Source organism: Schistocerca serialis, chromosome 12, assembly GCF_023864345.2.
Source record: "Schistocerca serialis cubense isolate TAMUIC-IGC-003099 chromosome 12, iqSchSeri2.2, whole genome shotgun sequence".
Lineage (NCBI taxonomy): Eukaryota > Metazoa > Arthropoda > Insecta > Orthoptera > Acrididae > Schistocerca > Schistocerca serialis.
In genome coordinates, this window is record NC_064649.1 from 4,987,077 (window position 1) to 5,002,422 (window position 15,346).

Sequence of the window (15,346 nt, forward strand, 5' to 3'; positions counted from 1 at the left end):
TAACCCGTGACTTCTGTTCCTCAGTTTACTGTAATGAAGCTTTGGTCTCCTCCTCTACAATTTATACCCTCCCCATTTCCCCCCATTACCAAAGTGATGATTCCTTCATGCCTTAGGTTGTCCCCTCACAAGGGATCACTTCTTCCAGTCAAGCTGTGTCACACGTTTCTTTATTCCCCAGTTTGATTCAGTACCTCCTCATTAGTTACCTGATATCCCCACTCAATCTTCAGCATTTTTCTGAAGCATCGCGTTTCCAATCCGACGTTTTATATTTGTTGTGCAAATTTATTCTGTGGTGCATAATACTGTTTTGGATTTTACGTTTATTCTTTCTCGATAAATGTAAGTTCGGTCTCGATCTTGTTCCGATGGTGTGGACAGTGCTTCTGGTATGGTAATTCAGTTTACTTTTGATGTGCGTAACCGACTGATAAATGTACTCACACAGTGTAGGCAAAGTGGTCAATGTTTCAAGCAGTTCTTTACAGTGTGTTTGATTATTATATTTAGTTATTATTCTTCAGACTATAGTTTGCGAAATTAGCTGTGATTTTATCTATTTGTTTGCAGAAATGAATTCTGCAGTTAAGAACAGAGTTTGCAAATGAGTAGTATTTAACTAAGAGGCACTGGCTGTCACACCGATGACAGGCGTGCAAGGGTGTAACATTCTGTTTGTAAGTCCTTTGTGTGTTCACACCACTTCAAATGAGAATCAATATTCATTCCAGGAAATTGTGTGTTTATTACAGTCTATAGATGTACCATCTATAACGTATCTGTTTTGATCTCTTTGTAAATATGGTCCTCTTACCTTATTTATGGTTATTGGAACAGTTTTTGCAGCAGTAAAAAGAAAAGGAAAGACTGGCACATATAGTTGCAGGTAGGCACAATGAAAAGAATGTTACACTTTAGCTTTCGGCCAAAGCCTTCTTGAGAAAAAGAACACACACACACACACACACACACACACACACACACACACACACACACACACACAAAAAAAAAAAAAATATATATATATATAGAGCCACACACACACACACACACACACACACACACACACACACACACACACACACAGCTCAATACATCACATTTACAGTGAGTAGCAATCTATCCTTTTCCTTTTATGCCTGACATTCCAATGAAGTTTTCCCAGTATTTGGTTCTAGAAGTAAGCTACTCGTACATTACTAAAGATGATAAAATTCTCTCAGAATTCCAGCTGGGTCAAGTGGTTTAAAACCCATGAGCTTCTGGCCAAGTGATTTTCGGCCATTATCAATTAATGACTGTCGAATGGTTGCGACTGCTGTTCTTATATACTGTGCTGAGAGAACTCTCTGACCACATGACAGCATTTGTGACAACATCCAGTTCATGGCAGAGGTGGAGGCAGACGGTGTCTCTCCTTTTCTCGACGTCCTCATCCGCTTACCAGAAACCCAGACGGATATATGGATGCTACCAGCTATCCCCCCCCCCCCCCCCCCCCCCCCCCCCATGAACCATGGACCTTGCCGTTGGTGGGGAGGCTTGCGTGCCTCAATGATACAGATAGCCGTACCGTAGGTGCAGCCACAACGGAGGGGTATCTGTTGAGAGGCCAGACAAATGTGTGGTTCCTGAAGAGGAGCAGCAGCCTTTTCAGTAGTTGCAGGGGCAACAGTCTGGATGATTGACTGATCTGGCCTTGTAACACTAACCAATAGCCGGCAGGGGTGGCCAAGCGGTTCTAGGCGCTACAGTCTGGAACTGCGCGACCGCTCCAGTCGCAGGTTCGAATCCTGCCTCAGGCATGGATGTGTGTGGTGTCCTTAGGTTAGTTAGGTTTAAGTAGTTCTAAGTTCTAGGGGACTGATGACATCAGAAGTTAAGTCCCATAGTGCTCAGAGCCATTTGAACCATTTTGAACACTAACCGAAATGGCCTTGCTGTTCTGGTACTGCGAACGGCTGAAAGCAAGGGGAAACTACAGCCGTAATTTTTCCCGAGGGCATGCAGCTTTACTGTATGATTAAATGATGATGGCGTCCTCTTGGGTAAAATATTCCGGAGGTAAAATAGTCCCCCATTCGGATCTCCATGTGGGGACTACTCAAGAGGATGTTGTTATCAGGAGAAACAAAACTGGCGTTCTACGGATTGGAGCGTGGAATGTCAGATCCCTTAATCGGGCAGGTAGGTTAGAAAATTTAAAAAGGGAAATGGATAGGTTAAAGTTAGATATAGTGGGAATTAGTGAAGTTTGGTGGCAGGAGGAACAAGACTTTTGGTCAGGTGAATACAGGGTTATAAATACAAAATCAAATAGGGGTAATGCAGGAGTAGGTTTAATAATGAATAAAAAAATAGGAGTGCAGATAAGCTACTACAAACTGCATAGTGAATGCATTATTGTGGCCAAGATAGACATGAAGCCCATGCCTACCACAGTAGTACAAGTTTATATGCCAACTAGCTCTGCAGATGACAAAGAAATTGATGAAATGTATGATGAGATAAAAGAAATTATTCAGGTAGTGAAGGGAGACGAAAATTTAATAGTCATGGGTGACTGGAATTCAAGAGTAGGAAAAGGGAGAGAAGGAAACATAGTAGGTGAATGTGGCTTGGGGCTAAGAAATGAAAGAGGAAGCCGCCTGGTAGAATTTTGCGCAGAGCATAACTTAATCATAACTAACACTTGGTTTAAGAATTATGAAAGAAGGTTGTATATATGGAAGAACCCTGGAGATACTAGTAGGTATCATATAGATTATATAATGGTAAGACAGAGATTTAGGAACCAGGTTTTGAATTGTAAGACCTTTCCAGGGGCAGATGTAGACAGTGACCACGTTCTATTGGTTATGAACTGTAGATTAAAACTGAAGAAACTGCAAAAAGGTGGGAATTTAAGGAGATGGGGCCTGGATAAACTGAAAGAACCAGAGGTTGTACAGAGTTTCAGGGAGAGCATAAGGGAACAATTGATAGGAATGGGGGAAATGAATACAGTAGAAGAAGAATGGGTAGCTCTGAGGGATGAAGTAGTGAAGGCGGCTGAGGATCAAGTAGATAAAAAGACAAGGACTAGTAGAAACCCTTGGGTAACAGAAGCAATATTGAATTTTATTGATGAAAGGAGAAAATATAAAAACGCAGGAAATGAAGCAGGCAAAAAGGAATACAAACGTCTCAAAAATGATATTGACAGGAAGTGCAAAATGCCTAAGCAAGGATGGCTAGAGGGCAAATGTAAGGATATAGAGGCTTATCTCACTAGGGGTAAGATAGATACTGCTTACAGGAAAATTAAAGAGACTTTTGGAGAAAGGAGAACCACTTACATGAATATCAAGAGCTTTGATGGAAACCCAGTTCTAAGCAAAGAAGGGAAAGCAGAAAGGTGGAAGGATTATGTAGAGGGTCAATACAAGGGTGATGTACTTGAGGACAATATTATGGAAATGGAAGAGGATGTAGATGAAGATGAAATGGGAGATATGATATTGCGTGAAGAGTTTGACAGAGCACTGAAAGACCTGAGTCGAAACAAGGCCCCCGGAGTAGACAACATTCCATTAGAACTACTGACAGCCTTGGGAGAGCCAGTCCTGACAAAACTGTACCATCTGGTGAGCAAGATGTATGAGACAGGTGAAATACCCTCAGACTTCAAGAAGAATATAATAATTCCAATCCCAAAGAAAGCAGGTGTTGACAGATGTGAAAATTACCAAACTATCAGTTTAATAAGTCACAGCTGCAAAATACTAATGCGAATTCTTTACAGACGAGTGGAAAAACTGATAGAAGCCAACCTCGGGGAAGATCAGTTTGGATTCCGTAGAAATGATGGAACATGTGAGGCAATACTGACCCTACGACTAATCTTAGAAGAAAGATGAGGGAAAGGCAAACCAACGTTTCTAGCATTTGTAGACTTAGAGAATGCTTTTGACAATGTTGATTGGAATACTCTCTTTCAAATTCTGAAGGTGGCAGGGGTAAAATACAGAGAGCGAAAGGCTATTTACAATTGGTACAGAAACCAGATGGCAGTTATAAGAGTCGAGGGACATGAAAGGGAAGCAGTGGTTGGGAAGGGAGTAAGACAGGGTTGTAGCCTCTCCCCAATGTTGTTCAATCTGTATATTGAGCAAGAAGTAAAGGAAACAAAAGAAAAATTCGGAGCAGGTATTAAAATTCATGGAGAAGAAATAAAAACTTTGAGGTTCGCCGATGACATTGTAATTCTGTCAGAGACAGCAAAGGACTTGGAAGAGCAGTTGAATGGAATGGACAGTGTCTTGAAAGGAGGATATAAGATGAACATCAACAAAAGCAAAACAAGGATAATGGAATGTAGTCTAATTAAGTCAGGTGATGCTGAGGGAATTAGATTAGGAAATGAGGCACTTAAAGTAGTAAAGGAGTTTTGCTATTTGGGGAGCAAAATAACTGATGATGGTCGAAGTAGAGAGGATATAAAATGTAGGCTGGCAATAGCAAGGAAAGCGTTTCTGAAGAAGAGAAATTTGTTAACATTCAGTATTGATTTAAGTGTCAAGAAGTCATTTCTGAAAGTATTCGTATGGAGTGTAGCCATGTATGGAAGTGAAACATGGACGATAAATAGTTTGGACAAGAAGAGAATAGAAGCTTTCGAAATGTGGTGCTACAGAAGAATGCTGAAGATTAGATGGGTAGATCACATAACTAATGAGGAGGTATTGAATAAAACTGGGGAGAAGAGGAGTTTGTGGTACAACTTGACTAGAAGAAGGGATCGGTTGGTAGGACATGTTCTGAGACATCGAGGGATCACCAATTTAGTATTGGAGGGCAGCGTGGAGGGTAAAAATCGTAGAGGGAGACCAAGAGATGAATACACTAAGCAGATTCAGAAGGACGTAGGTTGCAGTAAGTACTGGGAGATGAAGCTTGCACAGAACAGAGGAGGATGGAGAGCTGCATCAAACCAGTCTCAGGACTGAAGACCACAACAACAACAACAACAACAACCAGCTATCACCACCCTTTGCATTGAGTGGAACTCATCTCAGATGCTGCAAGCTTTCTGGAGGAACTGAGACGCTTATGAAAGGTGTTCAAGGAAAACAGCTTCAACAACTGCCAGATTTCACAAACCATCTGGCCTAAGAAACATAAACAAAAGGCTCCTGATGAGCACAAAAGAAGCTTGCATTTTTGCTGTTCCTTGAGTCAATAACAGGAAAGACTAGCTGGCTTTTAAAGAGGCGTAAAACTGATTCAGCCTTGGGGGCCTAAGTTAAAATTTAACAACTAATGAGGCCTGTAAAAGGCAATCTAGGTCCTAGAACGTCAGAGATATATATAGAATACTATGTGGGTGTGGACAGCTTTATGTTGGATGGATGGCACATACTATTTAACAGCACCATGTAGAATACACGAGACATTTTCACCTACGGCACCCAGAGAAATCAATGGCAGTGAAACATGCTCTAAAAAATGGACAACGTATTGCATTCGCCGAGACATCTGCTATTACACAGACTAATAGTTTCTGGAACAGTGTCATAAAAGAAGCAATTGAGATAAAAATTTCTGGCAACACCCTCAATAAAGATGGCGGCCTGTAGCAACACACAGCTTGATCCCATTTGACTTTAGCAGTGTGCATATAAGATTTGGCTCCTCGGAATATAAAAGTTGCCGACTTGCACTATAACGTGTCCTGTACTCCTTCCCTCTACTACCTACTCCAGTCTGGTGACAGGCATCTCCTGTCCCATCAGAGGCAGGGCTACATATGAAAGCAGCCATGTGATCTACAAGCTAAGCTGTATTCTACATGGGGACAGTGACTAATGAGCTACCTATCCACACAAATGGCAACTGACAAACTGTGCCCGAAAGGCAGCTGGACCACCCAGTTACTGAATGTGATGCTTCACTTCGGTGATTGCTTCACAACTTGCATCATCTTCATCCGTCCTACTGACATCAGCTTTTCTGAACTGTGCAGATGGGAACTCTCCCTGCAATATATCCTAAGTTCCCGTAACACCCTGAACTCGAACCTTCACTGTCCCTGTCCTCGACCCACCTGTCGTCTTCCTTGTTCTGACTCCAGCACTACACAGACTTCTATCCACCGATGCTCCGTCAGTCCTTTTCCCGTCCTCTACTTCTCTCCATTTCTGCTCCTCTTCCCTCCCCCCCTCCCAAACTTCCCGAATGCACTTACAGCACTGCCCCATCCCCACTACATCCCCGTATGCTCCCACAAGCAGTACTTTACCACCTCCACCCCTCCCCCACCCTGCCCTTGCCTACTCCTTACCCCCACCACACAAGGAATGCTTCTCCCATCAGCCACAGTTGCTTGCAGTACAGCCTCAGTAGGCACAGAGAGTGGTCGCGTGTGTGCATGTGAGCTCAGCTTTTGTGAATGTATGTAGTTTCTACTTTAGAAGAAGGCCCTTTGGCTGAAAGCTCTCAACATCTCTATACTGTGAGTAGGAATCTATCCTATTCATAATTGGTATTACCCATCACAGATTTTCCATTGTTTGAGTTTCCGTAAAAATAGTAATATGATAACATGTGATCTAAGATTAAGAATTACTTTTTGAAAATATTTGTCTGGAGTGTAACCTTGGATGGTAGTGAAATAGAAGTCACTGAAATGTGGTGCTACAGAAGAATGCAGAAGATTAAATAAGTAAGGTATGGCTAAAAGTGTAGACTGGGGAAAAAGAAAATTTATGGTACAATTTGGCAAAACAAAGGGACAAGTTGTATCGGACACATCCCGAGGCATCGAGAAATGATCATTTGGAGATGGAGAGAAGTGTGGGGGTAAAAATCATATAGGGAGATCGAGGCTTGCAGGTTCAAAGGGATGTACACTGCAGGAGTTATTTGAAGATGAGGAGGTTTGTACAGAAAAGACTAGTGTGGAGAGGTGCCTCAAACCAGTCTCGAGACTGAAGACGACAAAAAACCACTTTCAGTAATATACGAATTCTCAGTTTTGTGGCAAAATATACTGTCAAAATTATCTCATTCTTCCAGCCATGTCGAGCGGTTTAAAATCCGTGAGCTTCGAACTGAGTGCTCCTCGGCTATTTTCGAGTGGTGACTGTCAAGTGATTGCAGCTGCCGTGCTTACAGAGCTGCATTGCCTTCAGTGATGTCACTGGTGCTCACTCCAGTGCAAACATAGTAATGTTGTCGTTGCACGTTTGCTGTGCCCACTTCAACCTTCTGATGCCTGAATTTCAAGCTGTGCTTAGCTACAGGCCGCCATCTTTATCGAGCGCACTGCCAGAAATTTTTATCTCGATTTATTCTTTTACGACACTGTTCCAGAAACTATTAGTCTGTGTAATAGCAGATGTCTCGGCGAATGCAATACGCTATCCGTTTTCTAGAGCGTGTTTTGCTGCTACTGATATTCTACATGATGCTGTTAAATACATGCACAATCTGTCCAACATAAAGCTGTCCACACCCCCGTAGTATTTTAAATACCTCTGACATTCTGGGACCTAGGTTGTCTTTTACAGGCCTCATTAGTTGTCAAATTTTAGTTTGGGCCTGGAAGGCTGAATCAGTTTCCTTTATTGATCCACAGAACCGCGAAAACACAAGCTTCTTTGTCTGCTCATCAGGAGCACGTTTCTTAGGCAAGACGGCTTGCGAAATCTGGCAGTTGTCATAGCTGTGTTCCTCGAACACATTTCACGAACGGCTCAGTTCCTTCGGAAGGCTTTCAGCATCTGAAACGACTTCCACTTGATGCAAAGGGTGATGATAGCTGGTAGCACGCAGATACTGGTCTGTGTGGAGACAGGCTAGCCACTCGTAGTGCCTGCAGAAATATTTGGCACTGGGATATGAGCCACAAGGCAAGGGGTTGGGAAGAGGAGTGGAGCAAGGATAGACAAGGATGTTCCTCAGGTTCAGTAAGTGGCAGAATACCAGTGTGGCAGGGCTGGGAAGGCTGGTGGGTAGGATGTTCCTCATTTCAGGGCGGGACAAGAAGCAGTCAAAAGCCTGGTGGAGAATGTGATTCAGCTGCTCTGGTCCCGGGTGATACTGAGTCATGAGGGGAGTGCTCCTTTGTGGCTGAAGGGTGCGTGCATATGAGGTGGTAGGGGACTACAGTGACAATATCCTTGTCCATCTCTGTTGCACCCCTGTTCCCAACACGTTGCCTCACGGCTCATATCCCTGCAACAGACCTATATGCAAGACTTGTCCCATAAATCTTCTACCACCATCTCCTCCAGTCCCGTCACGGGTGTCTCCTATTCCGTCAGAGCCACGCCTACTTGTTAAAACAGTCATGTGATCTACAAACTAAGCTGCAACCACTCTGCCACTTTTTACATAGGCACGACAACCAACAAGCTGTCCACCCACACAAATGTCACTGACAAACTGCAGCCTAGAGGCAGGTGGACCATCCAGTTCCTGAGCGTGCTGCCCGACACGTCACTGTTCACTTCAGCGATTGCTTCACAGCCCGTGCTATCTGGATCCGTCCGCCAACACCAGCTTTTCTGAATTTCACAGGTGGGAACTCTTCCTGCATTACATCCTAAGTACCCATAACGACCCTGGCCTCACCCTTTGCTAGTCGCTTTCCTGTCCCTACCTATCCCATTCCCTGCCCCCGAGCACTAAATAACTTTCTATTCAATCAACACAGCCACTGGCCTTTCCCCCCTCCTCTATTTCTCTCCTTTTTGCCCCCCCCCCCCCCCCCCCCCCACACACCCCCAAACATTCTGATTGCACTTAGCAGCTGTACCCTCTCCCTACCTTGCCCCTTAATGCTTCCACAAGCAGAACTTCTTCATCTTCATGGAGGAGATAAGAAGACTTGCATGATGGGACATATGCACAGAAATTGGTGGGGATCACAGCGATAAATGTAATAATACTGTATCAACAGCAGTTATTTTTATATTGTTTTATTAGGCAACCAGTTTTGACATTCCAATTACAACAACTTCAGGCCTGTTGCACGAATTCATATTCGGTTCTGTAGATATTCAAACTTCATGAGCACGTGTGCTCTTCACACAAGTAATAGCTGTCACACGTGTGAAGAGCGTACGTGCTCGTGAAGTTTGGATATCTATGGAAGCAGATAGAATATTGGTGCCTCACCTTATTATACTTGTGCGAGTAGTACTCAGTGCCACTCGTGTGACAGGCCTGAAGGTAATGAGACGGGAATGTTGAAACCGGTTGCCTAGTAAAACAATATAAAATTACCTGCTGTCGGTACAGTGTTGTTATATTTCACCGACCAGTTGCTGTCCGTCTGTCCTGACTTACATTTACAGAGATAAATGGGCAATGAGTTACATTGATTTAAATAACCATTTTTGCTGTACAGTTATTTGCCTGTTTACTCACTGAGTGACCCTCATATATTGCGTATTTGGAGAGGCAATACAGGAATTGGCTGGTTCAAATGGCTCTGAGCACTATGGGACTTAACTTCTGAGGTCATCAGTCCCCTAGAGCTTAGAACCTTAAACCTAACTAACCTAAGGACATCACACACATCCGTGCCCGAGGCAGGATTCGAACCTGCGACCGTAGCAGTTCCGGACTGAAGTGCCTAGAACCCCTCGGCCACTCCGGCCGGCAATATAGGAATTCCTGGACTATCGTGATGTAGAGGTAGTTTATCACAAAGAGAAAATCAACATTGTGAATTTAGTTTATGATATGGCATTAATTACTGAAAAGGAACACGAATTTAGCTAGTTGCTTACACTGTTAAACGATTCGTACATTATTCACATAAAAAAAGAAGATATACATAGTGGATCACTAAATGTTAAAGTGGGACAAGAGGCTTTTTCATTGTATCTTTCGTGACACTACTCGAGCGTTCCCGCCGCTACAGTTAGAGTCGGCCGCCGCTCCTACCTGCAGACGGCGTCCACCAGCTGTTGCGCCAGTGGCGCGCCCGCCGGCGCTGCCGCCAGGAACTCCTTGTGCTCGTACTTGGAGCGGATCCAGCGCTCCTTCTCCTCGCGGCTCGAGTTGGGCGTCGGCTTGGCACGGCCCGGGTGCAGCGACGCCTCCCACAGGCTGTTGGCCGTCGCGTTCCCCATCGCCAGCATCACGCTCAGCTGGCCCGGCCTGTGGGCAAGCGACTCGTCTCACCCGGTGTGCCGAGGGTTTCGTATTACTGTAATCTTTGTCGTTATTTCTCGTGCAAATGTAAGCCTCTGTCAAATAATAGTCTGTAAATATTCCTTCACAATGAGAATGGAACACACTTAAGCTTGTTCGTGAAATACTGAATGTAATACTTAGTGTAAAATGCTGTGGTCCAATTAAAATCAATGCAAGAGTGTCACTGCGGGGAAGGACAGTCGAAAGGAGGACACACGGAGGGTGGCGGTGTAACCGATTGGGACACAGACGGTGGGGACGAGTGTTTCTGCAGTGTCATTCCGATTAGAGTATTAAGGTCGACGAGAGATACGGTCGACAGTATTTGCCGATTTCCTTACGTTTTACCATGTCAGAGATGCGTAGTTAGGCAGTTTGTGCTACAGTGAATTTGTTGATATTACTGTCAGTACACTATGTGGCAGAATTTACTGGTGGTTTAATTACAAGTAGTGTCAATCTAATGAAACTGATAATTACAGGAATTGTTTCTACATTTAGATAACCGCAACCTCTCACTATGGCAGAGAACATGTGAGACTTACAATTGTAGTACATCTTATTAGGGGAAGATGTGGCACGGTGCTGACCATTTACACGATTTCTTAAGGAATTCCCCCATCCCTTCCACGGAAAAAGTGAATTATACTTATGTTTATGTACAAGAGCTTTTCAACAAAAACTGAGATGGAAGCTACAGGAAAAAATCAAAGACAATTTCCTACCTACTCGTACTGGTAGGCTGGTAGTAATGCTCTATGTCATACACACCTTTTGCATTTTGCATACCAAAAAATGGAGCTGATGTGAGAGAAGCAGTACGGTGCACTAAAATTCTGTGTTCATTTAAACCGTACTACCACTGAAGCTCATGAAAATCTGCAGCAAAACGTTTGATCAAAAAATATGGTGACTAATTTTATTGAAAACAAAGTAATAATTTTACTTGGAATTTGATTTAATCTTCTTCAGAGTACTGTCCTTGGGTAGTAACGCACTTATCCCAACACTGAATCCCTGAGTGGCCGCATTTCTGGAAGGCTTCTTTTGGTAGGGTGTTCGGCTGCTCTGTTGTGGCCCTCTCAATGTCAGGGTGCTGTCAAAATATTTTCCTTTAAGCACGGTTTTACTTTTGGGAAGAGCCAGAAGTTTCATGGTGCTAAATCTGGTCAGTCTGGTGGATGTGGACAGACAGGAACCTTTTTCCTGGCCAAAAGCTCGTGAATTAAAATCGAAGTGTGTCACGGCATGTTGTTGTGACGAAGAAGGAAGTCACTGGCCCCATTTTCCTGGTTTCTTTCATTTTGCAAACATTGTAGTATGCACTTGTAAAATTGGGCATTTACAGATATTCCTCTCGGAAGGAACTCTGATTGCAGTATGTCCTAAGCAATGAGCATGACTCTGATATTTGATTTTGACTGAAGTGTGTTTGTAGGGTGAGAAGATGCACTGGTTTTCCATTGGTAACTCTCAATTTTCATCTCACAGTCTCACCCATACACCCAAGTTAATCTCCAGTTACAATTCTGAACATAAAGTTTGAATCTGGATGAAGATGACACTTCAACCCCGTGAAAACTGCGACAAGATTTTCCTTCTGCTCACCAAAAAAGTTTGGGAACAAATTTTGCACTCACTCACCTCATTTGCAAATTACCAGTTAAATTGCTTTGTGGAGATGAATATGAGATGCTAAGTCCTTTGAACAAACTATTTTTGTCTATTTCCACACGTTTCCTTCTGTTTTTGAAGTTACTGGATGTCCCGAACATTGCTCATCTTCTACCGACTCATTTCCACTTATAAATTGCTCATACCAGTTGTAAAGAGTCTTCAGGGTTACAACATTATCACCATACACCAATTTCAACATTTCGTGTGTTCTTTGGCACTTTTTTGCGTCTTCAAACAGAACTCAAATGTTCACGCATTGTTCGAGGTCCGTGACGTGTGACACACCAAGTAAACACATCACTCTAGTGTCTCTGGATGCTGACTGACAAGTCAGAATGTGTTCCAACTTGACGCTGCCTGTGGCAACTGATCAGATGTCAGACAAATTACGTCAAATGGTAGTAGCACCTACAACTGCTGATAAAGAAATTCATCCACCAAGTTTTTTCATCACGCCATGTAAGTGTAATGAACCTTACATCATTGAAGTGGCTTCTGCAATATTGTGGGACCTGTAGCAGGTTATACCACTGCAACTGTGTTCTCAAGGTCCACTGAGGAAACAGTCTAATTGTCTGCGATATGCCCTGACTCCCCGAGTGTAGTGCCAGCCATCGAGCAGAGCAACCCGTTCTGGGACCTGAGGAATTCTTACACTGAAGCGCCAACACACATACTCCAAACAGTACTTGTTAATAACAAGAGTGAATTTAGGATGAAATTAGCAATTCACAACACCAGCACTAGAAGTATAAATAATTTCCATGTAGGCTCTAAATCCATCTCTGAGGTTCAGAATAGAGTTTCATTATCTGATGCAAAAGGCTGTAACAGGTTGCCAGTAGACACTAGATAGGAAATTGAACATTTGCAAATATTAAAAAAATAAAGTGGAAGAACACCTCATTAAACACTTCTTCTACAAGTTCTCACAGTAATTTTTCAAGAATGTAAATTCCACATAAATCTAATACCTGTATTATAACAATGAAAATAATTATATTTTTGACAATATAATGAAATTGGATAGATAGAAAGTCTACTCATCAAGTGGGAGAATACATACATAAAAAAGGATTAACGTGTGCAGACTTTCGGAGCCAGTGGCTCCTTCTTCTGGAAGAAGGATTAAAGGGGAAGGAACAGACAGGGGTGAAGGAAAATGACCACAGAGGATTAGGAAAAGGGATAGAGGTTGGAAAAGCCACCCAGGAGCTGGTCAGGGGAGAATTACCAGTCAGGTAACTCTCCACTGACCCAGCGGTTCTGGGTAACTTTTCCCAGCTTTACCCCTTTTCCTAAATCTCTCCAATCCTTTTCCTTCACCCCTCTTTTTTCCCCTTCAACCTTTCTGCCAGAAGGAGACGCCAGTGGCTCCAAAAGCTTACATACGTAAGATCTTTTTTATAAGTGTGTTCTCCTGCTGCCGCTTGGTGAGTACAGGTCCAGTAATTATCCACTGACCCGGGGTCCAGGTAACTTTTCCAAACTCTACACATTTTCTTAATCCTCTCCAGTTCTTTTCTTTCACCCCTCTTCCTTCCCCTTCAACCCTTCTGCTAGGAGGAGGAGCCACTAGCACCAAAAGCTTTCATATGTAACACCTTTTATTATGTGTGTTCTGGCTCTGAGCACTATGCGACTTAACTTCTGAGGTCAGCAGTCGCCTATGTGTGTTCCCCTGCCACCGCTTGGTGAGTACATTTCTTATCTATTGAATTACGTTATAATATCTGAATCAAGTAGATTCTGATTTTTGCCAGTATACAGACAGCTGAGAGTGTTCTGTGTAAAGTTACACAAGCACTTTGTTTGCAACATTAGATAATACCAGCAGCTGAGTTGCACAGGCCTTTTTATTCTTACTCTTAAAGAGTATAAAGTGTTTTCTCATCAAGTTTCTTTGCACGGTAGTTGCCTCGCACATTAATTTAACTGTGAGGTGGGTCAGTTTGATTGTAGATGTGTGCATGTCAGTATACGCATTACTCCCAATTTATATGAGGAGTAGAAGGTGAGCTGCTTTGAGTTGTGGCTAGTGCTGTTGATCTGTGACTGTGTACAGTTCAACATATCACTCAGTCACAACAAAGATGGCACACCACAAGATGGTTGCAGAGGTTTTTTAAAAAAAAAAAAAAAAAAAAAAATCACAGAGTCAATTTCGTCCAAATAAATTTTACTACCATTTTTTGAACTGATCTGTGATTTTATTCAGCAGAATGTTCTGATTTTTGTGATGGTGTAACTCAGAAGTTGGAAGCTAGTTAATCTACAAAATGTCAGTTTTAATATGGTTAAAATTATAAATGTGGTTAAGCCAATGTATACTCTTAAACTGTTAAATTACAACTGAACCTTACTTGCACCGGGCTACGGATGGAACGAAAATGCGAAGTCTATTTTTGTGGGGTCCACTGCACTTAGGGCAGCGTATAGGTTTATTTCAGCTGTCATTTAAGTTAATCCAATAACAATGTCCACTTCCCCACACAGCTGCATCGCACAATTTATTTCGATCGCACAATTTATTTTGACGTTCAGGAACAGTCAGGCCTAAACGAGACTTTAAACTCGAATTCCGTGTACGAGACGTTAAACTCGAGTGCCTTAATCACCACTCGTGTCAACAAAAACCGGGCAACACTAAAATCACCTCGAGAGTGAAATTCGGTGGCCACACATTCCGTGTCAGAAGATCTGCCAGCAGCAGCAGCAAGTTAGGCCAAACCCTCGCTGTAGCTACAGCACTCGATTTTTGGGGCACATTTAGTATGTAGTGTATGTGAATTGAACATCAAAATAAGATTTGTGATACAGCCAAAATGGAGAAACTGACACTGTTACTGAAATAAATCTGAAACAAAGCAGTGTCGGACCAGACGAAGTAACCGTGCTGTCGAGGCACGGGGTTGTGCATCACCATTTAGGCAGACGGCTGGAAGCGAAGGATGGCAATGCGCAGTGCACTATTTTTCATTGCCACAGGAAATGGGGAAACATCAGTACACTGTCATACACTGTAAGGCAACTTTCAGAGTATAGGTTAAAGCTCAATTCATACTGGATATCAGGAGAATGAATTGAAACAAAAGGAAATGACACCATCAAAACGAAGTGTTTTCACACTGCGTGGAACAGCCACGCACTGTCACTTCATAACCTAATAATGAAAGGTGAAAGTGAGGTGATACGAAAGGTCAGAGTGTAGTATCAGAATTAACAAACTAGCAACAATAATAGAGTTTATTAAAGGCCGAAGCAACATTCACAGCAGGTGTTCTCAGAAAAGGTCATATATTAAATTCTCTGCTCTGCTGAAAACTGAACAAACAGAAAAACTTTGTCCAAACATTTCAAAACATCAACATTTATTTCAGTAAGAAAACTTGTTTTCTTTCTAAGTGTGAAATGAGGAAAAAATGTGTGATTTTGCTTTGGAAAGTCCAGGTGGAAATATTGACAGTATTACGAAAAG

General features: G+C 42.7%; 1 protein-coding gene across 1 annotated transcript in view; it reads right to left on the bottom strand.

The window, feature by feature from the left end:
* The window catches only part of LOC126428340 (centaurin-gamma-1A), a 334,010-nt gene that overhangs the window by 16,438 nt on the left and 302,226 nt on the right, over positions 1-15,346 (bottom strand). The window contains exon 16 of the mRNA XM_050090273.1: positions 9,940-10,155. Coding sequence (XP_049946230.1) covers positions 9,940-10,155 — 216 coding nt within the window. The remainder of the gene's footprint in view (positions 1-9,939; positions 10,156-15,346) is intronic.